The sequence below is a fragment of the Calypte anna genome, chromosome 19, assembly GCF_003957555.1.
Source record: "Calypte anna isolate BGI_N300 chromosome 19, bCalAnn1_v1.p, whole genome shotgun sequence".
NCBI classification, from domain to species: Eukaryota; Metazoa; Chordata; class Aves; order Apodiformes; family Trochilidae; genus Calypte; species Calypte anna.
In genome coordinates, this window is record NC_044264.1 from 5,185,729 (window position 1) to 5,209,474 (window position 23,746).

General features: G+C 51.5%; 3 protein-coding genes across 5 annotated transcripts in view; 2 read left to right on the plus strand and 1 right to left on the minus strand.

Moving 5' to 3' along the window:
* Positions 1-222: 222 nt before the first annotated feature.
* On the plus strand, positions 223-3,933 carry RHBDD2 (rhomboid domain containing 2). Its single transcript, XM_030462678.1, is given in 10 exon segments — positions 223-230; positions 409-476; positions 479-547; positions 856-891; positions 894-964; positions 966-994; positions 3,416-3,520; positions 3,522-3,594; positions 3,597-3,663; positions 3,666-3,933. Coding segments are annotated over 10 exon segments (756 nt in total). The 3' UTR covers positions 3,896-3,933.
* A 1,685-nt stretch (positions 3,934-5,618) lies between these two features.
* LOC103537525 (PHD finger protein 7) lies at positions 5,619-7,620 on the minus strand. Its single transcript, XM_030462478.1, has 8 exons — positions 7,435-7,620; positions 7,179-7,273; positions 6,988-7,089; positions 6,609-6,772; positions 6,367-6,529; positions 6,137-6,243; positions 5,963-6,049; positions 5,619-5,722 (listed from the first exon to the last, which is right to left on the minus strand). Exons 1-7 carry the CDS (start codon positions 7,538-7,540, stop codon positions 6,001-6,003), a joined length of 786 nt encoding a protein of 261 aa, XP_030318338.1. The 5' UTR covers positions 7,541-7,620; the 3' UTR covers positions 5,619-5,722; positions 5,963-6,000.
* A 2,681-nt stretch (positions 7,621-10,301) lies between these two features.
* The window catches only part of LOC103529631 (NADPH--cytochrome P450 reductase), a 29,439-nt gene continuing 15,994 nt past the window's right edge, over positions 10,302-23,746 (plus strand). The window contains exons 1-3 of one of the 3 annotated variants that reach the window (XM_030462211.1): positions 10,302-10,399; positions 12,649-12,760; positions 22,184-22,373. In XM_030462211.1, coding sequence (XP_030318071.1) covers positions 22,198-22,373 — 176 coding nt within the window. In that variant the 5' untranslated portion in view covers positions 10,302-10,399; positions 12,649-12,760; positions 22,184-22,197. Of the gene's footprint in view, positions 10,427-12,645; positions 12,761-22,183; positions 22,374-23,746 lie in introns of all 3 variants that reach the window. The other 2 variants (XM_030462209.1, XM_030462210.1) reach the window with 2 other exon arrangements.

The window sequence follows — 23,746 nt, forward strand, 5'->3', positions numbered from 1 at the left end:
GATTGTTGGTGGTGCTTTGGGTAGGGTTCCATGGGAAGGTGAAATCCAGTGGGAGTTTTCAGTGCTCATTCCTTGTGTTTGGGAGCCAGGTCTGGACATCTGGAGCTTTGGAGCTGAAATTGGCCAGAATGGGAAAGTGGATGAGGGGATGAGTGTTTGAGGTTTTTAGGTGCTGAAGCAAGCCCAGAGCCTGATCGTTGGTGGTGCTGTGGGTAGGGTTCCATGGGAGGGTGAGGGCCAGCAGGAGTTTTCAGTGGTTACTCTTTGTATTTGGGATCCAGGTCCGGATTTTGGAATTTTGGAGCTGAAATTGGCAAAAAAATGGGAAAATGACCAAGGGAATGAACATCTGAAGTTTGAGGTGGCAAAGCAAGCCCAGAGTCTGATTATTGATGGTGCTGTGGGTAGGGCCCACTCCTGTGTGAAGAGAACTCTGTGCTTTGGGGTTCCAGTGATGCTGGTGCCATGGTCCATGCTGTGCTACCATGGTTTATCCCCCACTCTTCTCTCCTGGAGGACCTGAGTGGGTTCCTGGCTGGGGAAGCCTGTGGGATCAGTGTTCAGGAGGGGGAGGATGTGCTGGGGTTGGTGCAGAAGCTTCATGGGGTTTTTTGGGCTCTTGCTCTGCTTGAAACCCTCTCTGGCTTTGCCTCATCCCACCCAGCTCTGTTGTTTTGTGCCTGGCACTTCCCCTGTGGCTTTAGTGCAGGCAGAGAATGTGGAGCTGAGCAGATGGGTCTGTGAGGGTAGAACTGGGAGAATTCTCTAGGGAAAGAGGTTTCTGGCCAGAGGGGAACTGTGTGTGGCTGCTTTAGGAACAAGTGTGTTTTGCCTGCTGTCCTCTGCTGGCTTCAGATGCTCTGGGCTACTGTTGCTGTTTGGATATTCTGGAGGCTCTAAACTGGACAATGTGTTCCCTTTCAGTCTGCTGAAGAGAAGACCAGGGCTGAAATACATCCCAGAGAGAGGAGAGAGGAGCCTCTGAGGGCAGCAAGTAAGTACAGGAGTACCTGTGAGAGATCTTGTGATACAGGGAAATCTGGAGGCATTAAATCACCTGCAGAAGCTGCACTCTGCTTGGTCAGGTTCATATCCTGGGTGCTAGGGGGCATCTGGCCCCTGGGGACAGTACTAACTAATATCACAAATTAACCCCAGGTTGAGTGAGTGAAAGCTAAATTGAGGTGAAAGACCTCATTTTCTGTGAGGGCAGTGTGTAGACAAGACACAGGAAGCCATTTCAGCTCAGCTGCCATGGAAGCTGTGTGGTTCTGCCTGAACATTGGGACTTCTGGCTTTTGTTCCCGGCTGTGGTGCTCCCTGGGAACTGATCTTTATCTTTCCTTGCCCCACCTTACCTCACAGGAATGCTGTCAAGTGAGTTGTGTCCAGATCTGTGTTGGAGCAGAGCATAAATTAAAGATGCATTTTGCCATGTTCAGTGTAGACCTTTCAGTGCCTGTTTCCAGTGTCAACACAAAATTGCTTTACCAAAAAGAAACTGTGGGGTCATGGCTGACACTCAGGAGTGGTTTTAAGTTTGTGCATATTGCAAACTCACTTCTGTTCTGAAAAGCTTGGAAATTTAGGTCAGGTTTTCCTCTGGTCTGAGGTGTCGTTTCTGTTTCAAAGAGGCAGGATGGTTTTCTCTTAAGGGGTAAATTCTACATACTGGATAAGCTGTTTCTCACTATAAAGTGTTCTTTGAAGTGGAAGCTTTCCCAGGTGTTTGCCTCTGCCCTCACCCATGGGGAAACCATAAAACAAACCCTTTTCCTGCAGCTGCAGCATACCCCAAGTCCAGAAGGGCACTTTAATCTCTGAGTGGTTGCAGGGGAGGCCAAGCAGATCCAGCAGCATTTGTGGTTTTACCCTCTCCCTTCTGTGGAGGGGTTGCTTTTGGGGTGAGGGCTGTCTTGCTGAATGCTAAGCCTCTGTTCTGCATCATTTTGATGCTTCTGCTAATAACTGCTGCACGGTGTCTCAGCTCCCTGTTCAAACCTGCTCTCTTTAGGTGTGATGACATAAATAGACTGTTCTGGCTCAAAGGTATTTACATAAATATTTGACTATAAAGCAGGGTGTGGGAAGGTGTTTCCAGGATCTTTCCATTTCTGCAGCTAAATTTGCATGGCTCTGTGCCTTAGACAAAATTCTCTGTGTGGTTCTGGGGCTAATTTTTTATTGCTTTGATTCTTATTCCCAAGTAAGAGCTCTTGATGGTTTGGGTCTTTATTTTAAAGTTTCATAAGACTTCAGGCATCAACATGCCACTAAGAGAGGAGATATTTCCAGGAGGTCCAGGCTTTGACATCATATTTCTAAAATAAATATAAAAAACCAAATACCATAAAAAAACCCAAACAAAACCTGTAGCAGGAGGAGCCATTCTTGCTCCTGAAGCTCGACGAGCTGCTGGTCTCTTCCAGGACTCCAGCCACCACACAGCGCTTCCAGGGTAGAAGTGTAGCAGGAAGAGCCTTTCTTGCTCCAGAGGCTCGACGAGCTGCTGGCCTCTCCATGCCTCGCACCAGGGTGAGGTGAGCTCTGCTCTGTGAGTGTGTGTCCCACCTTTATTGGCCCCCTGGCCTTGCTCATGCCCAATAAGGGCCTGTCCTAATCAGGCACAGGTGGACTCACACCCACTCTTTGGCAACTCAAGGCACCTGGTTGACAATGTCTCTCTACAAAAACCCAATGCCCACATTAAAGAAATAAAAATATCAAAGCCCCAGCATGAGCCACTCACTGATTTTGATGAAAATCTGTCAGTCGTGATCTTCATGAATATTGTCTTGACTCTCAGCACACAGTACTGTGCATGGGCTCCTGGAATCCCAGAGGCTTTGGCTTTGGAGCAGATTCCCTCTCTCCATACATTTCAGTGGGATGAGTCATACCTTCTGCTGGCAAAAGCTGTTTCTAGAACTTGCTTCCAAATACTTAATTTTATTTGTAACTCTTCTTCCCTTTCTGCTCTCTACCTGGGCTCTAACACCTTTATGGTTTCTCTATAGAGGATGATGCTTGGCAGCTGTGATTTCTTCTGTTTAATAACTGAGCAGATGTTGCTCAGTGGAAGGCAGGCAGGATGCATTTTAAAGCTCGTTGGCATTTTAAAGCACATTGCCATTTGGCTTGTGTGTTCCCTGCACAAAGAGACTTGGGGCTGAGAACTGTGGGTGTTCAGTGGGTGTGAAATTGGTGTGGGTTTGGAATGGGAACATCTGTCCTGGGAGGCACATGAACCTCTTTTTACTCAAAAGCTGCTTATAATAAGAGCTTCTCTTGCAGCAAGTCTCTCTGATGGATTGCAGTGACCTTTCTGAGCATTGGTCAAGAGGAAATATACCCTCTGGGTGCTTTGAGTGCTAATGAGACAATGCTGATTAACCACACTTCTGGTTTCTTCCAGGATTAAACCTGCACCAGGCACCTACCCCACCCAAAGCTGCCACTGCTCTCCAGCTCCTGCTCACCAGATGCAGCACCCTAATGCCCAGAGCCAGGGGTTCCACCACAGCTCTGGGACATGAGGGGTCTCAGCATGGCCATGCTGCAGGACACAGCCTCCCTTCTTCCCCCAACCAAGCACCAGAGGTGCTTTGGGAGAGTCTTACATGCCTGGAACATCATCTGGACACTGCTGCCAGCTGGGCAAGTTCTTTCCCCGCAGCATATCTGCCCAAGAGATCCACAGCCCTGGGAAGCATCAGGATATGCAGCAGCCACAGCAGGTCCTGTCTCAGCTGGATTTTCAGTGCCCAGCTGCACTGACCTTTCAGAAAGCAGCAGGACTCTCATACTGTGGCAGGGCCATTGTGTGATGCTAATGCAGCAGTGTGCTGCTGGTGTTTTTACTGTTTCTGGGCTGATGAGTGGAACGGGCTGGTAGCCTCAGTGTAGGCCAATCCCCTGCTCCCTGGCACAGGCTGCTGTGATTAAAGTTTGCTTATCATTTCCCTTATATGTTGAGAGTTTTACACACGAATGGTTGCTAGACAAAGGACATGACAGTGTGCAGCTGGTCAGCGTATAGGCGACAAGGACAAGGTGTCCTTGCCACCTACTGTTATACAGTAACAGTGTGCTGTGGTTAGCAGTAAGGAGAAGTTAGCCCCTGTCACGGTTTAACACTGGCCCGGCAATTAAACCGAATAACAGACGCTCTCTATTAATCTCTCTCTCTCCTTGATAGAGAAAGGAGAGAGAATAAGGAAGAGAGACTTATGGGTTGGAAACTAAACTACACAACTTTAATGAAACAGTAGTGATAAATAGGTAAAATTACTAAATATATACAAATATACAGGAAAATGGAAACCACATTCCTCCCTCCTTTCCCCCAATAACTCTCACGTCACCACCGAGGCTGCAGGGCAGCCCTGGGAAAGTCCAGGCTGGACTCCTGGAGTCGGCAGCAGTCGGGAACTGGAGGCAGGAACACACAGATATGGGCTGGCACGGATCAGGACCACAGGCAGATGAACAGACAGGATCCTTCCAGGATGCCGGGTGAAGGAAGGGAAGCAGGAAAAGATCTGGCTCGGCCCACGTGATGCCTCAAATTTATAGTGAGTGTGACGTATATGGGATGGAATACTCTGTTTGGTCAATTCTGGCATCTATCTTGTCCGTTCCTCCCTAAAGGAGGGTTCAGGTGGGGCCTCTGTGTCCTCCTGGACGGTAAAATATTTTCCTCAGAGCTGAGGAAAGCAGTGTCCTTGGCCCTGCATACCAGTCTCTAGCAGTAACTATAAACATCAAGTGTTATCAATCCTAAAAGCACACACACTGCATGAGAAACTTGCTGTTAATTTCAGCAAATGCAACTACTTACAAGGGACTTAGCTAAAAGCAAAAGTACAGAAACAGAAAACCACCTTTATCCTGGCCCAAACCAGGACAGCCCCCAAGAAGAATGTTCCAGAAACCGCAAGGCTGCCCAGCTACACTTACGTCAGTAGCTAAGAACCAATGAGGAGCTTAGCTTTTGCAACATGTGCGAGCTGATCTGTATAAATATGCACCGAATGTTCAATAAAGTTGAGGCCTGCTGACCATGATAGCATGAGGCTTGTCTCCCGTGGCTCCGGTTATCCCGACACTTATAATTTATTTTTTTAATCTTTTTATATATTGCAGGGGGTGGGCACTGTATCACCACTGTGCTATTCTCATTCTTTGGAGGTTTTTATTATGTTATGTAGCTGCTGCCTTTTTCCACACTGCCACTAGAATGGTAATATCAGGCTCCCAGCTAAAGCTAGAATCTAGGGTTTCACAAGGCTACAGCAATCAGGACACATCTTATCTATACTGCAGCTCTCAGCCTTCTGTTTTATTTTGAGGTGTGATGTAGCTGTGACCCAAAAGAGGTTGAAATCATAAAAGACAACTGTGGCATCCTGCAGCATTGCCACCTCAGCTCCATCACCTCAAATGGCTGCAGCAGAGGAGGTGGGCATCAGCCACTGGGAGTGTCCACAGATGGAGCTGTGTGTGGGACACAATCCCCTCCCTCCAGAGGTCTTCAGGTCCCAGCATGGCTGTGGTGGCCACATGGCCCTGGGGACCCTGTCTCCCTAGCTGCACTCTGTCACCAGCACTCATGTTGCTGCAGTGACTGCACTGCCAGGAGTCAGCATCCGCCCTCAGGGCTGTGCAGAGCTGGTGGTTCCCCCAGGAGCTGCAGGAGCTGCACAGCACACTTCTTCAGGGCCTGGGGGAACAAGAGGACCCACTGCCACCAACAGCCCCTGAGATGTGGGCTGCTGCCACCAGTGCTGTGCTGACCCCCCTCCACCCTTCTCCCCCTCTCCTGGCAGCTGGGGACGAGCTGCCAGCATGGACCCTGCACTGTGCTGGGCTGGGCACCCCAGGGAACCATCCCTACCCAAAGGAGGAGACCAAGGCTCTGTCTCCTCGCTGGGGCTGCAGGGATGGGGCCACCAGCACTCACCAGTTCTCCTCCATGTGCCTGGAACAGCCTGGCTGCTGTTACGTGAGGTTTGCCATCTCCTCATCATCCAGCTCCCAGGCAGCATCCCTGCAGGAGTTGGGGAGCATTCAGCCCCAGGGAGGCAGGAGGGGACCCTCAACGGGAAGGGAAGGAGGCAGAGGGGAGCACACTGACCTGTCAGGAATTTTTATCCCCAGCCGCAACATCTCTGCCCGGAATTCCGTCTCATTCCTGCAGATGGGGCACCGTAAGTGGTGGAGCCCCGCGGCCAGCGCCATTTGCTGGGACAGAGTGGACATCAGCACCCCCGGCAGCGGTGGGGGGTCCCATCCCCTTGCCCCCGAGCCTGCTGATGGGGTGCAGAGAGTGGAGATCATAGCAGGGCTGGGGGTGATGCCGCTTACCCGGATGCAGGCACGATGGAACCAGGCGCTGGCGCAGGCGGGACACACCAGGGTGCCATAGCACGGCTGCTCCGATACCTCCTCGAAGCAGACGTAGCAGGGGCTCCGGTGCTGCTGCACCCCCCGCAGCTGTTGCACAGGCTGGTGCTTCCAGCAGAAGGACCTGAAGGATGCAGGGGACAGTGTTGAGCCCCAACCTCCTCTACCCCAGCCCCTGCCCCATGGGGTGGCTCTGCACTCACTTGTACTCCCCAAAGTATTGGGAGATGCAGCCCCTCTCACTCCCGCAGGGCAGGTGGAAGGCTCGGGAACAACGGCGGCTCCTGCTCCGGCCGGTGACAGATGGCCGCCTCATCTGTCGATGGCAAATGACCGAGGCACCTGGCTGCTGGCAGATGCAGCACCTCTGGGGACAGCACAGAAAGGGACAGTGTCAGTGCCACATGACACAGGGAGCTCGGTTCACCCAGCACGGCTCTGCCATGTCTTGGTGGCCGTCTGTTCAGTGACACCAGGACATGGGATGAGGCCGCCTGCCCACTCCAAATCCCCCATTCCCGCAGCAATGAGCCTGCATGGAGGAACGAGGTCACGGTGTGGGCACCCGCCTCCTGGCCTCACCTTGTTTGCAACAGCCCTCAGCTGCTCCCTGATGTCAGGGAAGAGGAAGCCATAGAAGCCCTCTTCATCAGCCCCTCGCTGGAGGAGGCCGCTGCTGTGGTACTGCCAGAGAGAACAAAGAGGGAGCGTGGCAGGGGCTGCCGGCAGTGTGGGGCTGGAGAGCGGGGTGTGTGGGAGCCCGGGGGACTCACCAGGCAGTTCTCATGGACACAGAGCCCCTCTGCACTGCACAACTGCCCAACGATGGCGGGGTCACAGTCTGCCCGCCGGCACAGCCTGCACACTGCTGGGGACAGCGGCACCGTCACCCCCAGCACTGTGCTGGGGGGGATCAGTGGGGGCGGGATGGGGCAGAGCCTGGAGCACCCTCCTATGGCACGGGGCCTGTGCTTGCCCAGCCGGGCAGGATCCCCTCCAGCAGCTGCCCAAGGAACGCTCTGTGCTCACCTTGCGGCTGCCGGGCCTGACAGTTCTGTGGGCGCTGGGGAGGCTGCTCCCGAGAGCCTCTTGTCTGCTCAGCGGGCACCAAGCAGCGCCCTGATCGCAGTTCCATTGGAGCTCCACTCCTACGAAGAGTGTCCAGACCCTCCGGCACCTGTGGAACACAGGGAACTGAGCAGGGGGCGGTTGCCCCGGGGGTATTTCCACAGGCGGGGGTGATTGTGACTCAGACACCTCATTGTGGTGCCGTGTCAGGGTTCCCCCGTGTCCGTGTCACGGGGACAGGGGTGTGCCAGGAGAACTCCTGTGTTGCGATGCTCGGCTGGGGCAGTGGCATCCTGGGCCTGGAGGCCCCTGGCGTGAGCAGGATCCCTCCCTGTGCAGAGACCTTGCCCAGCGCCCCGACTCCTGGCACTTGGGCTGAGGAAGAAGAGGCCGGGATCCTGCAAGGACACCCCGACACCCAACTGCCCTCCTAGGCAGTCCTCCCCCTCACAGACTCGGCCTCCAGCCCCAGGCACACTGCCGCGGTTTGAGCAGACCAGGAGGATTTTTGGTACCAGTATGAGGAGCTAAAGGAGTGTCTGTGGGGTGCTGAGGGATCCCAGAGGGATGGAACACAGAGAGGTCAATGTTCCCTCCATTTCCTGCCCATGCTCTAGAAAAAGTCAGGCAGACAGGCAGCCTGGCCCCTGTTGCTCCTGCTCCTTGTTTGGCTGCTGCTTCCCTGCCTCCTTTTCCATCAGAGTCCTTCAGAATCCACATCCATCGGGTTAGGGGAGAGCCGTGGAGCCCCCTCCTGAGTCGGCCCTGCCTCAGGGGGCCCTCAGGCTCCTATCCCTGCCAGCATCCCGATGGGGCAAGGATTCTGCTTCTCCAGCGGTGGAATCCAAGTCTCCGGTCTGTAGGGTTGGTGGCAAACCCAGAAGTCCTCACCCAAGGAAAGAAAATTACTGGAACACATGGAAGGGGTCGGGATGAGACATTTGCAAATGTGATTGAAAGCTGAAAGGAGGCATTAAATTGGTGGGACAAGAAGGTGGACATCATCAGCTCGTTCGGCATTTGTTTAAGCTCAGAGAAACGTTACTGATCGCATGTTGCAATACCAGGTCATTTCCTTCGAGGGGAGACAAAGAATTACAGTTCCTAAAGCAAGTTGGGGAAAAAAAGAAAATCAATAAATCCCCAGCTCAGGCTGGGACCTGGGATGGCTTTTCCCTTAAGGTTTGTTATTTTGTGCCTCTGGTGTATTCATGGCGAAGCTGCCACTTCTTGGGAGGTCAGGACTGCATCTGCCCTGGAGGTGGGGTGAACAGTGACTCTGCAGAGCCCCCATGTCCTCAGAGGGTCACTGGAGAGTGACAAGAGTCCTGGAAGCTGATCCAGGCATTCCCCTGCACTCAGGGCAGTGGTCCTACACTGGGAAGGATGCTCTGGGAAAGCCCAGCTCCATCCCCTCTGCTCTTCTTGCACCCACCATGGTGCAAAAGAAAGGAGCTGTGGGTACACAGGGAAGCTGCCATCAGTGTCCTGCTGAGTCCTGGGTTTGTTGCCCGCACCATGGAGACTCCACAGCCAGAATTTCAACCCCAGCCTGGGGTGGGAGAGTCAGGGAGGTGTTTGGGCTGGGTGTGACAGGAGTCCAGTCCCTTTCCCCACTAGGAAGAGAATGGGACAGGCTGTGACATGATGCCTGTCCCTACTCCGGGCACCTGATGAGCCAGGGGTGACCCCAGATCACCGTCACCTCAGGGATTTGGCATCCCGCCTGCTGTGGTTGTTAACTCGTGTCCATTCACCCTGCAGGGGACAGTCACAGACTGGAGTCACTCAGGGACATTCCACTGGGTCAATCCCAGACCCAATGTGGGTGGCAGCCCCCCACACCCTGAGCCCTCTGCTCCACTGTCATGATTAAAAGGGGGTGACCCAAGAGGTGGTGCTTTCCGGGTTGATGCCCCCTCCCTGAACCCTTCCAAGCCCTTCAGGTGCCTTCTGGCCCCAGCTGGGGACTTTGCACTTTTCCTGGGAGTTTTATTGACTTTGAATCCAGCGTCTGCCCAGCAACAGGACTGTGACCTCGGGTGTGCCAGCACTGAAGGAGGGGAACAAGCCCTGAAGTGACCTGGCCACGGGGGGGGTGGGGTGTCGGTGGGGTTCAAGGCAAATGTATTCCTGGTTTTGGCCTGATCCAGCCTCATGGAAAAAGGATAGAGAAGCACCAGTCCCTTTGTGCCTATGGGAGCTGAGGTTTGGGGGTTCACATCACAAAAGCTCTGCTGGGGTCACTGGGGATGTTTCCAGAGCTGCCTGTGCCAACTCCCTGGCGTTATGAGAGAGACCTCCAATCCCGCAAGCCCCAGCCTCTGGTTTGAGGTTAAATGGGGAGCCTTTGCATCCCCTCCTTCCCTGGAGGGTGGCTGTGACCTGACCCCAAACCCCCACCCCAGTATTGACCCCAGACCCGACCCCAAGCCCTAACCCTGACCCCAAACCAACTCGGACCCCACGCTAGCCTCAACCCTGACCCCCACTTCGCCTCCCCTGCTTACACCCCCACCGTGCCCCCTCACCCCGAGCCCTTGCCCTCACATTCTCACCCTAACCCCCAGCCCACCCTAACCCCCGGCACCTCTCCTTCAGCCCCCCTTTGGCCCCCGGCACCTCTCCTTCAGCCCCCTTTGAACCCCGGCACCTCTCCTTCAGCCCCCTTGACCCCCGGCACCCGCCCACCGCTGTCCCCTGTCCCTTTAACACCCCCATTCCCCGGCGCCCCGGGCCGTACCAACCGCTGCCCCGCAGAGGGGGGATCTCCATTGCCACCCCATTGGCGACCGGCGGGGGCGGAGCGTGGCGTGTCACCTCCTCCCCCTTCCACTTGCCCGAGTGGTGCGATCCGCCCTACGTGCCGGCCTCCCCGGGCTGCGGGGCCAGCGTCCCACGGGCCGGACCGGGACCGGGCTGGGCGGTGGGTGCGGGTGTTCCGGGAATTGGGGTGGGTTCTGGGGGAGATGGACTCGGGGATGGTCTCCTGTGGCTGAGGGAGAGTCGGGAGCTATCGGTGGTTCTGGGAGGGCGGGCCTGGGGGTCCCCTGTGGCTGATGCGGATGCGCGGGGGTGCCCTTGTGGCTGATGCGGGTGCGGGGGGATACCCTTAGGTTGATGCGGGTGACCTGGGGGTACCGTGTGGCTGATGAGGGTGCCTTGGGGGGTCCCCTGTGGCTGATGAGGGTGCCTTGGGGGGTCCCCTGTGGTTGATGAGGGTGCCTTGGGGGTCCCCTGTGGCTGATGCGGTTACCCTGGGGGGTCCCCTGTGGCTGATGCGGGTGCGCGGGGGGTGCCCTTAGGTTGATGCGGGTGAGCTGGGGGTACCATGTGGTTGATACGGGTGCCCCATGGGTCCCCTGTGGCTGATGAGGGGGGGTCCCCTGTGGTTGATGAGGGTGCCCGGGAGGGTCCCCTTAGTTTGATGTGGATGCCCTGGGGGTCCCCTGTGGCTGAGGGATCCGTGCTGGGACCCTGTGTCCCCTGTGATGGAGAAGGGAGGGTCTGTGTTCCGTGGTGGGGGGGCTGGGGGTGAATGGACACTGTTAGGTGGGGGGCTGGGCTGAATGGGCTCCCCATTACTGGGAGGACTGGGATGAGGGTCCCTTGGGTGTGGAGGGGATTTGGTGTGACAGGACGCACTGGTATGTAGGGGGACTGTGTTGATCAGAGCCCCCTGTTACTGGGGGGGCCTGGTGTGAGTGATCTCCTCGTTGGTTGGAAGGTCCCTTGTCACCCCTGTCACCCTGGGATCCCTGCCATGGAGTGGGGGGCCCTGCCTGTCCCCCTCGTTGCTCCTCACGGAGCCTCTGGGCTGGCAGCCTGGAGTGGGGTGCTCTGGGTGATATCTGCCCTGGGCTTGCTGGTTAAAAGCCTTCAATGGATTTTTTTTTCCCCTGGCCCTTCTCTGCAGAAGGTTATTCCTGGCATCTGACACCTTTGCTGCATGCTGGGCTGGTTTTCTGCTGTTCTGCCTGTTTCCCTTTATCAACTTTTGGGGTGTTGGAAGGCTGCCCTTGCTTTTTCCTGGTGGACTTTCTTTGGAGAGTGAAATTGCCTCTTAGGGAATGAGCTTGTAAAAGGAAAGAATGGAGAAAAAACCATGTTTGGGAATATTAAAGCTGGAGGGGGTGAAGACAGCTGGGCTGGGAGTTAGTCTGCAATGTGGAATTGATTGAATTGATTAGAATCAATTCAATTGATTCTTAGGAACTCATCACCAAGCACAGGTGATGCAGCTTGGTCTGGGGGTGTCCAGACCATGGTTTAATTTTCAGAGCCTGATAAAGAATAATAATGCTTGGTGGAATGCATATAGAGAAGAGGAACCACTGGGGGGGGTTTCTGCTGGATCTAAATGAAGTTGGAGAAGTGAAGTGGGTTTGTGCTGTTACAGCTTTCTTTAATAAGCAGAAACAGTTACCCAGTTGAGAAGCTAGAAAAGCTCAAGGAAAGATCAAGTCTTCCTTTCTAGATTCTGAAAGTGATACAGTGTTGGTGCAGACTTCTTTCAAAGGGCTTCATGTTTCCTGTGGACCATCCTGAGGAGCTGCAGGATTTAACATTTTGTTGCCAGCTCCCTGTTCCTGTTGCTGGAGAGAAGGGATTTGGCTTGGTTTCAGTATTCTTGTAGTTCTCTGAGAAATCTTGATGAGACATGAAGCAAGCTTCCTTCATCTGCTGGAGTTAAGGAATTTGGTGTTTTGTTGGGGAAGGTTTGGTGAGTCAGGAACCTCCTGGAGATCCTGGTGGTGTCCTGGTGCAGCTCTTGGTTTTACTCCTGGGGTGTCTTATGGTGGTTGACTGCTCTGAAACAGTGTGTCAGGATTTGGGGAGTCCTCTGGGTTGTGTGTGGATGTGGTGGGGCAGCAGAACTAAATTTCCAAGCTACTTTCCCATAAAGTGGGCAAGAAGTAGGTAGGGTACCAGTGTTACAGGAAAAAAAACCCACCCCAAAACCTAACAGAACTGAGCACTTCCTTTTGATTTGGTGTCAAAAGCTTGGTGGAGAGTGGGCAGGAAGGAGGAGGTAGTGTCACTCAGGTATCTTAATCCTCTGTTAATTAGTTCTGCTCTAATTCTGAGACAGTAAAACCTCTGGGGTGGTATCTTCTGGGTAGCCAGGGTTGAGCAAGGAAGTGCCTCCTGAAACTTTTGTTTTTTCTAATGCAGGTGGAGGAGCTCAGCAAGGCCACACAACCAGAACTTGGCTTGAGGGAGGCTTTCCCTGCTCCTCAACACTCTGGAGCTCCTCAGTACTTGCTTGCAGAGCCATTGGTACAAGGTAAGCTCTTTATTTTGGGCTCCCACAGGTTGTAAAGCATCTCTGCCTGCAGTTGGGTTTGGGAAGTGAGACCCGAGAGACCAGAACCTGGGAATGAGATTGATTTACCCAGGTCACCTGTAGCAAAAGCAGCCTCTGGAACTGTATCCAGGCTGGAATCTCATTTGATCTTTACTCTTTTCTTTTGGCAACCAAGATAATGTGTTTGCTCAGTCCTGAAGGAGGAAGGAAAAGGCTTCCCTGCTCAGGTCTGCTCTCCTGTCATCTCCTTCCCATCCCTTTCCTCTGGTGTGAAGGAAAGCCACCCAGAAGTTACCCCCACTGACACTGGACTTTGTTCTGTTTCCTGATATGGGCTCTCCTACCCCAAAAAACACAGTTTGTAGAACTTGCATAAGTTGTTTTCCCAATGTCATCATTTGATCCAGGCAGTGAGATGGCTATTACGTGATACACACTATTGTTAAGAGTGAGTCACAGGCCCTGTAGTGACAACTACACCTCTGACAAGATTGCTTTTTTATAGAGGTTGAAATTTCATCTATCAGAACCTAACCACAGGCTGCTCCTAATCTCTTGCTCCTTCTCAACACTGAACTCAGTTGTGTGCTGCTGATTGCCCATGGAGTCTGGAAGGAGCCAAAGTGGAGCTTGTACATCCAGGGACTTCACAGGGGCCACAAGTCCAAAGAGCAGCTGAGTTTAACCTGTGGTGCCTGATTATTCCTTTGCATTATTGACTGTCCATTCTTGCTGTATGGAGTAGGGGAGATGGAGAAGTTTGGAGTTAAAGATGGGGCTGGATTTTTCTCCTTGGAAAATCTGGCTCTGGCAGTGCCTGTGCAAGTCTGCTGGGAAGGTTTAGTAACCAGTGTAGGGTGTTGGTAGCTCTGTCTTTGTGTTGCTGGCAAGAATGCTGGATCTTGCTGCATGGCTGCTTGTGAAATGCAGCTGTTGAGTGGCTTTCATGGGTCATTGCTAGCATCTCTGGGTTCTAGTAAACTCCAAGCTTTGGAGGAGTAAGCCTGCAAGGATTGTGCAAGCCCTGGTTGTGCAACAGAGCTGCCTGTGTAACTGTTGGGAGGTAAGAGGAGGAGCTTTTGTTACAAAGGGAAATAAAAATCCTGCCTGGTTGTCTTCTGTTTGTATTAACTGGACTGGGGTGGGGGTGTGGGGTTGGAGAGCTGATGTTTTAGCAGCTTGGGATCAACCTGTGTGACCCCACTTATTCCTTGCCTGACTCCTCTCTTGTCCTGTGGCCTCGTGTCCCTTTTTTGGCTTTGAGTCCAGGATTGGTGTTCTGGGGTGTGCATGGCCTTGTGTGTGATGGCAGGGGACAGGGCTGGGCAGTCCTCTGAGTTTTACAGGTGTTCAAAACAATAAAATGCAGCTCAGTTGTCTTAACCTGTGGCAGGCAGGGGTGGCTGCACACGGGTTTTGGGGGCAGAAGATGTGAAGCTGGTGTCTGGGACCTGCAGGACAGCTCTCTGGCCAAGTTACCATGTGACATAGGAATTGTACCACCTCCTTCCCTTACAGCAGCACAAGAGGCAGGCATATAATGTCTGGAATGCTCTCAGGAAAACCTTGTAAAGAAAAAAATGTCCCAGTTCCATACAAACAGTGCCTGGTTTTCTTTAAATAAATCAATCCCCAAACCATACTGTTCCAGTCAGAGGTCTTTACAGTTCTTAAACCTTTGCAGGATCTGTTTAACCATGTTCCTCTGATGCTTTTCCAGCTCTTAGCTTCAAAGGAGACCTCCCAAAGGGGAGCAGAATTAGAGTTAGAATTAGTTTTACTGCCCAAACTCTTCCTGGTGGAAGAAGTGAAAACCTGTGGCTGCCAACCCCATCTGTAGTGCTCCCCTCCATGTAGTTTCTGCAGGCAAAATCCCACTTGGAACCCCCAGAAAACAGGCAGGAGTAAGCAAGCAGCCAGTTTGGAGGAGGATGGTTTTCACTGAACTTTCCCCTGTGACAGCAATGGCAGAAGAGGCTGCTGGAAAAAACTCCCATATTCCTTTCTTCATCTTGAAAAAAAAAACCCAAATATCTTCAGCAGGACCTGAACCATGCAAAATACCTGCCCAGATGGATGGCTCTTGAGATTTTGCAGCATTGCCCTCTGAGCTGTTGGTTTCACTGTGTCCATAGTAGCTGACAGAAGTGTGGTCTGAAACTCCTACATTTTGTCCCAAATCCTGATTACTGGCAGTGGTGAGATCCCTGCTCCCCTTTCAAACAATGCCTGAAGCAGAATGCATGGATGTTTTTGTTTTCCCTCCCTGTGAAGGGAGACTGGGGAAGAGGATTAGTTAGCAGGGGGTTCAGTTTACCTGCTGGTCTCAGATTTTGTTTATCCTGTAGTCCTGAACACTCATTTTTTCTGTGCTGGCTCATGTTAATCTGTGTGAAAAAAGGTGTTCAGTTACCTGACCTGGTGAGATGCCTCCCATCCTCCTTTAAAGGTTGAGAGATTGGCTTTTCTCTGCTGAAAGGAAGTGTGCAAATTCAGTAATCCTGGGCTGCTTTCTTTTAAGGCAACTTGGCAAGTCTGAATTATTTTTTGTGTTGGATAATGCTCTAAGTCCTTTTGTTCAGTGTTTTTCAGGGCTCAATGCATAGCCCCACTTTGGTATACCCATCGGGCAGAGTTACTTTCTGCCTCAGAAACATTCTTCTTGTTTTCTTCCTTGCTTGTACAGCTGCTCTGCTGTCCTTGAATAAGACCTATTGGCCAGAAAAAAATCCCAAGTGTGACACTGAAAGCTCAAATATGCAGTATTTCAAGCTTCAGATTGACTGAGGCACACTCTGCATCTTTCTTGTGTCTAAAATAGAAGTTGTGCTGATGGCTGAGCTGGTGTGTCAAGGTCTGGTTAGAAAAGGCCTTGCACAGTGAGAGGAATTTGTTCTGTATTGCCAAAAAAAAAAAAAAAAAAAAAAAAGTTTTGAGTTGGGTGTGTGTTTCTAAGCCCTTCTTGAGGTGCTGCTGCAGCCCAGTCCTCTCTTTAGGTTGGGGTTTGAGGGTTGCTGGAAGTGCTGAGATGACTTTCCTGGAACTCTGCTGCTTTCCACCCTTCTTTGCTGAGCTGATAGTGGTTTGTGGGCTGGGATTTTTTTTATAATTTTATTTATATATTTTTTTTTAATACATGGGCAAAAAGTGGTAGGGAAGTACCTAGTGGAAGCCAGACCTCATTGTTGCAGGCACTGGGGGAAGTCAGCCCTGCACCCCTGCTCAAGCTGATGATGGGGACATAAAAGCCAGGAGGTTCCCCAGGGAATCCCCCAAAGCTGGGAGCCTGTGCAGCCCCCACTGAGGAAAATTTTCCCTGCAGTGGGATTCAGAAGAGACCAGGCATGGAGTCTGGGCAGAAATGCCACCTCCAGCACAGCCTCTGACCCTTCTCCTTCCTCCTGAGCTGGTGGGGCTTCCCTTCCTGACCCCCTGTCTTGTGTCTTTAGTGGGTGAAAGCAGAAACCTCTCTGTGGGTCACAAGACTGAATTCCTGGTTCTAAGTCAGTCTCTTCCTTCTCCACAGCTGCCATGTGGGGTGGCAGGGGCTTCCTGCACCTTTTGCTGCTCTGTGAGCTCTCCACAAGCTTTGCAGATCCCATGGGAATGGGGACCTATGAGAGTGCTCTTCTTTTCCCTCTCTCAGGTGTTTTATTTGGTTTTTAAGTTCTTTTCTATTTATTTTGCTGTCATTTCTAAAGCTTGGTCAGTGCTGTACAAAGAGAAGGAGTTTCCATTTGCTCTGTGCTCATCTCCACTCTGCCTCTCCCCTCTCTGTCCTGAAGCTGACTTAGGGGCTGTGCCATGATGCCAGGGGAAATAACTGATCTCTGGTTTCAAACTGCAGGGTGGTGGCTGTGTTCATTTTTTAAGAGTGTTTCTTGAGGCTGATGATGTCCCTGATCTGTGCTGGGCTCCTGTGCACAGCTGGGCAGCAGGAGAGGAAAAGTGATCCTAGGGGTAAATGATGGGGAGGGGGCCTGGTCATGGACACCCACCTGGAGACTTAGGAAGAAATTCTTCTCTGTGACACTGGTCCAGGCTGCCCAGAGAAGCTGTGGCTGCTCCATCCCTGGAAGTACTCCAGGCCAGGTTGGATGGGGCTTGGAGCAACCTGGGCTGATGGGAGGTGTCCCTGCCCGTGCAGGGGTGTTGGAACTGGGGGATCTTTAAGGTTCCTTCCAACCCAAACCAGTCTTTGATTCTATGATTCAGGCTGGTTCTTTGTCAGCAAAGTGACTCTTGCAGATCTTGTGGTCATCCTCAGCAGAGCTATCTGACCCCAGGGATTTTACTGGGAGTAAAATTTTACTGGGATGTTACTGGGAGAAAGCCAGTCTGGAAGAACCAGAGGCTTTTTGAGCCCGTGCAGCTGTTAGGTGTGCATGGACTCCCAGTTACTTCCCACAGGACTGCTATCTGGTGGTTTGTGTCCTTGCTGGACTGGAACAGGAGGAACTGGCTGCTCCAGGGCTTGTTTTGGTGGCCTGCTGGTTTTGCTGTCAGGTGTGTGGTGAAGAAGCACTCATTCCTCCAGGCATTCCTGCCTCCAAACCTCCTGCTGTGTAGCTGGGACAACCTGGACCTTCCTTTGGGCTGGGGAAGGTTTGGCTGCCTGCACCCTGTTCCACTCCCTGGCACGGGTGGGAATGATCTGGGAGGGTTTGTGTGTGTTTGTGTCACTCCATTCCTCCTCTGGCTGTGTCACCAGAGTTTGGTTTTTTGGTTGGTTTTTTTTTTCCTGCATGTATTGCAAAACAGAGGTGCTGCTTGCAGCTCCCCTGATTTATCTGCAGGTGTCCAAAGGGCTCTGCTTGGTTCCCTTTGGGAAAGCTGGCTGTTTCCATCAGCTTGGGAGCTGGGGGTGCCAGCCCCCCATGTCCATAGGGCACAGGGAGGGTGCTGGCTCAGCTCAGGGGCTTTTTGGTGCTCTCAGCAGTGGTGAGGTGGAGCCTGGGGATGTGGTTATCAGAGATGGGAGCAGTGAGCAGCTCAGGGCTGTGCTTGCTCAGCACTTTTCCTTCTCCTTTCCCTCTCATGTGATGCTGGGGCTCAGGGAGTGCTTACTGGTGATGGTTCAGGGCTTGGTTGCTCAGTTTGTGGAGCAAGAGTCTCAGGCTGCAGTCCAGGCACTGGGAAGCCAGATTGTTCCCAGAGAGTTGGAACCCATCACGTGCATTATATAAATAAAAGGCTAATTCAACTCCAAAGAGCCATTTTCCTGCCCACATTGAAGTTTCTGAAGCCAACTTTGCAAACTTTCTGGTCACTGGAAGGTCCTAGAGTGTGGCTTGCAGAAGCATCCCTGTGTTTGGCAGAAAAGGAGACCTCCCAACCACCTTCAGGTGGTGATGCTCTGCACGTTGGTTGGGTTTGAGGGTTTCTGCCTGATTTGGGGGCATCTGCTGCACAGTTTGCTGCTGCTGCCACCAGCTGGGTGCAAGGCAGGGAGAAAACCAGATCTTTTCTGTTCCTTGCAACTTGGCTTTTAGGGCTTTTCCCCCCTTGTTTTGCTGCAATACTTATATTTATTTTATTTTTATATTTTTATTTAGTTTATATATATAAATAATATATATTTATATAATATATATAAAAATAAATATATATTTATATTTTATTTATATTTTTATTTTATATTTTAATATTTTTGTGACATGATAGAACCCTTAGTCCATGTGCAAATCATGAAGCTGCCTGGCATTGCCATGGTTTTTCACATGAGAAGGAATTGCATCTGTCTGGCATCCTGGAGGTGTGCAGGGTGATCTGGATAATTGTGAGGTTTAGCTGCATTTAGAGGCTGGAAAGCTGTGCTAAAATATAGCATTGTTTGATTGCAGTCGTTCCAAATGTTGTGACTTTTCCTGTGTGATGTAAATGCCTCATGTCTTGGCTGAGAGTGGTTGCTTTGCATCAGATACTGTGTGCATAAGCAAGGATCCAGAAACTGGAGCCATGATTAAAAAATAAAAAAAAACCAACCAACAAACAACCTCCCTTCAAAATAAACAAAAAACCCAAACAAAAAAACAAAGGGAAAAAAACTGAGAAAGAAAAAAGGGACAATGGGCCTGTCTTATGTTGGCTGAAGATATAATAAATACTGAGGATAAAATAAAAACCTTTAAAACTGCTGTTGGGAACTTCTCCTTTTGCATCATAAATTTCTTTTCCTCTTTAAAAACTTGGTCTGATTCAATCAGGGCCCCTCCAGAGACTACAGGATTTCCAGGATAGCTGAATTCCAAGTAAGAGTCAGGTTTCTTTTCCCTGAAAGTTGGAAAAGGACACGTATTTGAAAATGAATTGCTGTGAACTGCTGGAAAAGAATTGTTACAGCCAACCAGGTAAGACTGAGATAAATTGAGGAATAATCTTCCTCTGCTAGATGAAGTGAGTTAAATAAATAGTTCCTGAGTTATGACAACCCCTTAAAAAAGCAAGTATGAGGTCTGATTCCACATTCTTTGCCTTTCTCTTAATACATTGGAGCAAAGCTTTTCCTAAGGGTGGGGAGCAAAATGAAAAACCTGTGGCTAAGGTATAGAACTTGAATAACTAAATGTCCAGGACCAGATGGAGCCACGAAAACAAAGCAGTTTTTGTGTCTTTGGTTCCATCACTAGAAAGTAGGGGTTAGGGACAGAGGTCAGTACAGAACCTTGGTGCTGTGGGGGCTTGTGAATGAAGAGACAAGACAAAAAAAAAAAAAGATTGGTTCATGCAGGAGATCTGTAAACCTCCAGAAATGGTGCTGTTCCCTCTGGCTGTGGATGTGGGCAGTGAGCAGGAGGTCTGACTGCAGCTGGAGGGTTCCCCTTTGAAGTGCTGGAGCTTGGTGAAGGCCAGGAGATAGCACAGCTTCCTCCCTCAGCTTTATCCACGTGGCATCCCTGGGAGCTTCCTGAGGATGCCTCTTCCCAAGGACTGCAGCTTTGGGAGAGCAGCCCACCTCCTGAGGCTTGGAAAAGCAAAACCCCTTGCAGGTGCTGCTCATCCCTCTGGCTCTGGGAGGCCAGAAACTTTGCTGCTTTGGGCATGGCAATGAGTTGCTGCTGGAGGCAAAGCCCTCTCCTTGCTAATCAGCCCAGGAATTCCTTCTCTTGTCCAAGGGGCCTCTGGCAAATGGCCACATCTGGGCTCTTGGGTACTGGGAGGGGAATCACCATGGGGTCAGACATGCAGCCTGGGGCTGCTGCTCACCAAAGACACATCTGCCCCGGGGTCTCTTCTGCCCCAGGGTCTCCTCTCCAGGTGCAGTTTGTCCCCAGGGATGCTGCTGTGCTCTGCAAGGAGGCTTTGCCTCAGGCTTGGCTGCTGCCAGTGCTGGATTTGGTGCTCAGAAAGGAAGGGATGCAGCTCCTGCTCTAAACCAGCTCAGTGTGGTTGCCATCTTTGGGTTTGTTTTTTTTCATATCTTCCTCTGAGGAAAGGTTTGTCATTGCCATAAGTGCCACAGGAAAAGCCTTGAGGAGGTGATAAACCAGAGTTGCTTTTACCCTACCCACCAGTGCATCACCTCTGTGTAAGCTGCTGGACCCACTCCACACTGAATTTCTGGATCCCACTGCAGAGGAGGAGAGGGAGCCTGCTGGGAGCTGTGGATTGTTGGCATCCATGCTCCAGTTGTGGAGGTTTTGACTTGAGAGTTTAGTCTAGAGCTGGACAGAAATAGCACCCAGCTCTGGCTTGGCTCTGAGCCTCAGTGATGGAAAGCCTGTCTGCAGGGGAGGGAAGAGGGACAGGGTGACCTGCCTGATAGAAAGGAAAAGGCAATTTACTTTCCTGCAGCCAAATCACTCTCTTTTTGTCTTCTTTCCTCCCTGCTCAGTGCCATCTGTGAGAACCTAATGAGAAGTTTTGCAGGGTTGTTATGGTGCACTTAGTACAGGCACTGAATCACACTTCTGGTGGGGCTGAGAGCTGATGGGGCTGCGAAAAAATACCCAGAAGCCAACCCATGATCACTGCCAGGTGGCTGTGGACTTGTCCCTGTGCTCCACAGGGCTGATTTTTATAGGTGGTGGCCCTTGGCAGAGGACTTTGTGTTCTCCAGAGATGGATTTTTTGTTGGTGGGGTAACAATAGGGGTGTGGGGGTGGTTTCTTTGCTGCAGACCTTGTGTGATCTCCCTTGTCAAGCACTCCCTAAGCATCACTTTGCTCTTTCTTCCCAGGTCCTGAATGTGTTAGCCTAACCTTAAACTTCTGATAGTTTTATTTCTCAGCTCAGGCACAGCTTGGTGCTTGCTGCTTCTCTTTCAGCCTCCCAGGAATCACATCTGGGAGCTTTTCTCTGGCAGGCACAGGTTTGCTGAACACTTTAAATCTTCCCCTCGTGGCTCCACCACAGGCTGTGTCTTTTCTCTCCAGTGGCACCCGGTGCTCTGAGTCACTTTTCTGTGTTCAAGTTCAAATGTCCATGGCCTCTCGGGTTGGCAGGATGCCCAAGTCCAAGAGGAGAGTCACTTTGCCCTTAGAAATCAAGTTTTGAGCTAATTATCTGTTTACTTGGCCAGAGCACGTCCTTGTGTGTTGGGAAGATAATCTGCTGATCTGGACTAGGGTCAGAGGTGTTGGGAGCTTTGGCAGAGCAGTGGGAGGGAGGGAGGGAGCAATGGGTGGCTCCTGGGGGAAGGACAGGGCTAGTTGGGGACTTGAGGGCTGGGTGCTCACCCCAGTGCTAGAATGGGCTTTGGGTATGGCCATGGGCAAGTCACAGGTCACTGAAACCCTTCCTTGGCAAGGAAGATGGAAGGAGATTGGAGAGTTAAGGAGATAGAAGTTAAACTGGGGAAGAGAGTGGAGGGGACTGGGAAGCCAGAGGCTCAAAAAGAGGGGGCAGTAAATCCAGTTTGCATGTGGAGGGGAAGGGTAAAGCAGCTTATTTGTGTTGTAAGGACCTCAGGTGGGGATGCTCACAGCAGGACCAAGGCACAGCACTGCTCTGCTCTTTATAAACACAGCAGTAGGGCCAGGGCATCATCCCCTTGTGGAGAGAAGGCAGAAAGTCCCAGGGCTGTGGGGTGGCTGGGGGAGTAGGATTTTCCCCCCACTAACACCCCACGGGCTCTGTGGGGAGTAATGGCTTTAGTAAAGGCTGTTCAAGAGTCCCTGGTGAGCCAGCTTGGACTTCTGGCTGGAATGTGGGGCTGCTGGTGCAGGGGGTTAGAAATGCCATCTGAAATTCCATCCTGATGGATCAGGAAGAGGAAAGCTTTGTGGGACAGGGAGATGCCTTGGGGTGCAAAGGGATCTTGTGGTGCAGAGTCCCTCTCCAAAGAATTGCTGCCTTATGGTCCTGGGAGTAAATGTAGAGTGGTCAGGGATGTTCTGAACATTCTTTGCTGGTATTTTGTGGCACTGTGTGACTTCTGCTGTTCATTTTTTTTCCTTGCAGTGCCTCTGCCCATCATGGGGGACGCCAGCATGGAACCCATCTCCTCTCCTCAGAACACTGCCCACCAAGACTCTCTTGTCAGCATGACAGATGTGTTTCTCATCTCCCTTATCATTGGGCTCTTCACTTACTGGTTCTTCTTCCGTAAGAAAAAGGAGGAAATCCCTGACCTTCCCAAAATGCAATCAGTGTAAGTAACAACTCTAGGGCAGCACGGGCTGGGTGTAGTTTTCCATCTTGCTTACAGTGGGTCCTTGGAGGATGTGCAGGAAGCTCATCTGGATTCTGGGAGGTCCCTGGGTGAAGGGACTTCAGTCCCAAAGTGTATTTGTGTCCCCTCTGGGCTGTTCACCTCGATGCAGAATCCCTGTGGAAGAGTCAGGCTGCAGTTCTGCCTTTACTCCACCGTGTGGCCTAATCCAGTAATTTTCAAGGCAGAAGAGCCCCTGGCTATAGTTCAAAATTTGTAAGGATTGCTTTGGCTCTCATTTGTGTTTTCTGATAAAAGCAATATTCAGCTGCATCTCCAGAAAGGTGGAGTTGCTCTTAAGCATCTTGCTTGTTGGAAATCTTATCTACTCTTAGCTATCAAGAGAAGAAATAGTCATGGGGAGTTGGGAGAGAGTTCCTGGGCATGATGAGCTGTTTGGCAGCTCTTGTGAAACTTGCTTGGCTTTGGTGCCAGGTTGCTGCATCAGGATTTGGGGAGGTCCTTGTTCCACCCTGCAAAGGGTGTAGGGCCAGGAGGGAGCTGTGCTGATGGAGCCCTGGGTGCCTTTAGTTCCTTGTCTCAGTCCCATATGACATCAGTTTTCTGCTGGGCTTTTTAGCTCATTCCTTCTGTTTCCTCCTGGAGATTTGTTAAGAGCAGTAAAGAGGTTTGAAACCCACCCCAGCAGAGACCAGAGGAGCTGGCCTTGTGCAACACCTTTCCCTGCAATCTCCTGGGATCTCTTCCCTGTGGAGGTACAGTTTGTCCCAGAGAGAAGGTCTAAGCCAGCACTGGGCTTTTCCAGAAGGTAACTACACAACAAACCCTCTGGGCTTATAATGCTGGCTCTACCTTCATTGTGGCCCCCCTGAGTGGCTGGATGGGAAGCTGTGCCACAAGGAAAGAAGAAAATTGTGGCTGGCAGCTCCCAGGAGGCTCAAGATTTGACACATTTATTGTACCAGCAAGGCATGAGATGGGTTTCTCCCCGTGGCACTTCGTGGGTGCTGCCTGGCAAGAAATACTCATCAGCCCTTCATTTCAAAGTGTCACAGTCTGGTGTGGGAAGCAGCTGTGGCAGGACCTGTCCATAGGCTGCTCAGATGAGGAATTTGGTGATAAGTGAGGGCAATTCAGCAGGGGATTGGTGCTCCCTGTTACCTTGTGTATAAAACCTTAAATCAAACACAGCAAGCAGCTGTGTGCCTGTTACCTCAGACCTGGACATCTCCCTTAATGGGGTATTTTGCTTTTAGTTTTCAGGGCTCATTGTCATGTTTTTGTCTCATAATTCAGATCATAATCGAAAAGGAACAGGTTTACTCTCATCATTTCCACTCTGGACAGCTGGT

What these genes read in the sequence shown, in the direction of transcription:
- LOC103537525 (XM_030462478.1), bottom strand. Translation starts at nt 7,540, where the DNA reads ATGGAACTGCGATCAGGGCGCTGCTTGGTGCCCGCTGAGCAGACAAGA. An exon ending in TCCATCGTGCCTGCATCCGG is followed by an intron (nt 6,244 to 6,366) that starts GTAAGCGGCATC and finishes ACTCTGTCCCAG; the next exon opens with CAAATGGCGCTGGCCGCGGG. An exon ending in GGGATAAAAATTCCTGACAG is followed by an intron (nt 6,050 to 6,136) that starts GTCAGTGTGCTC and finishes CAACTCCTGCAG; the next exon opens with GGATGCTGCCTGGGAGCTGG.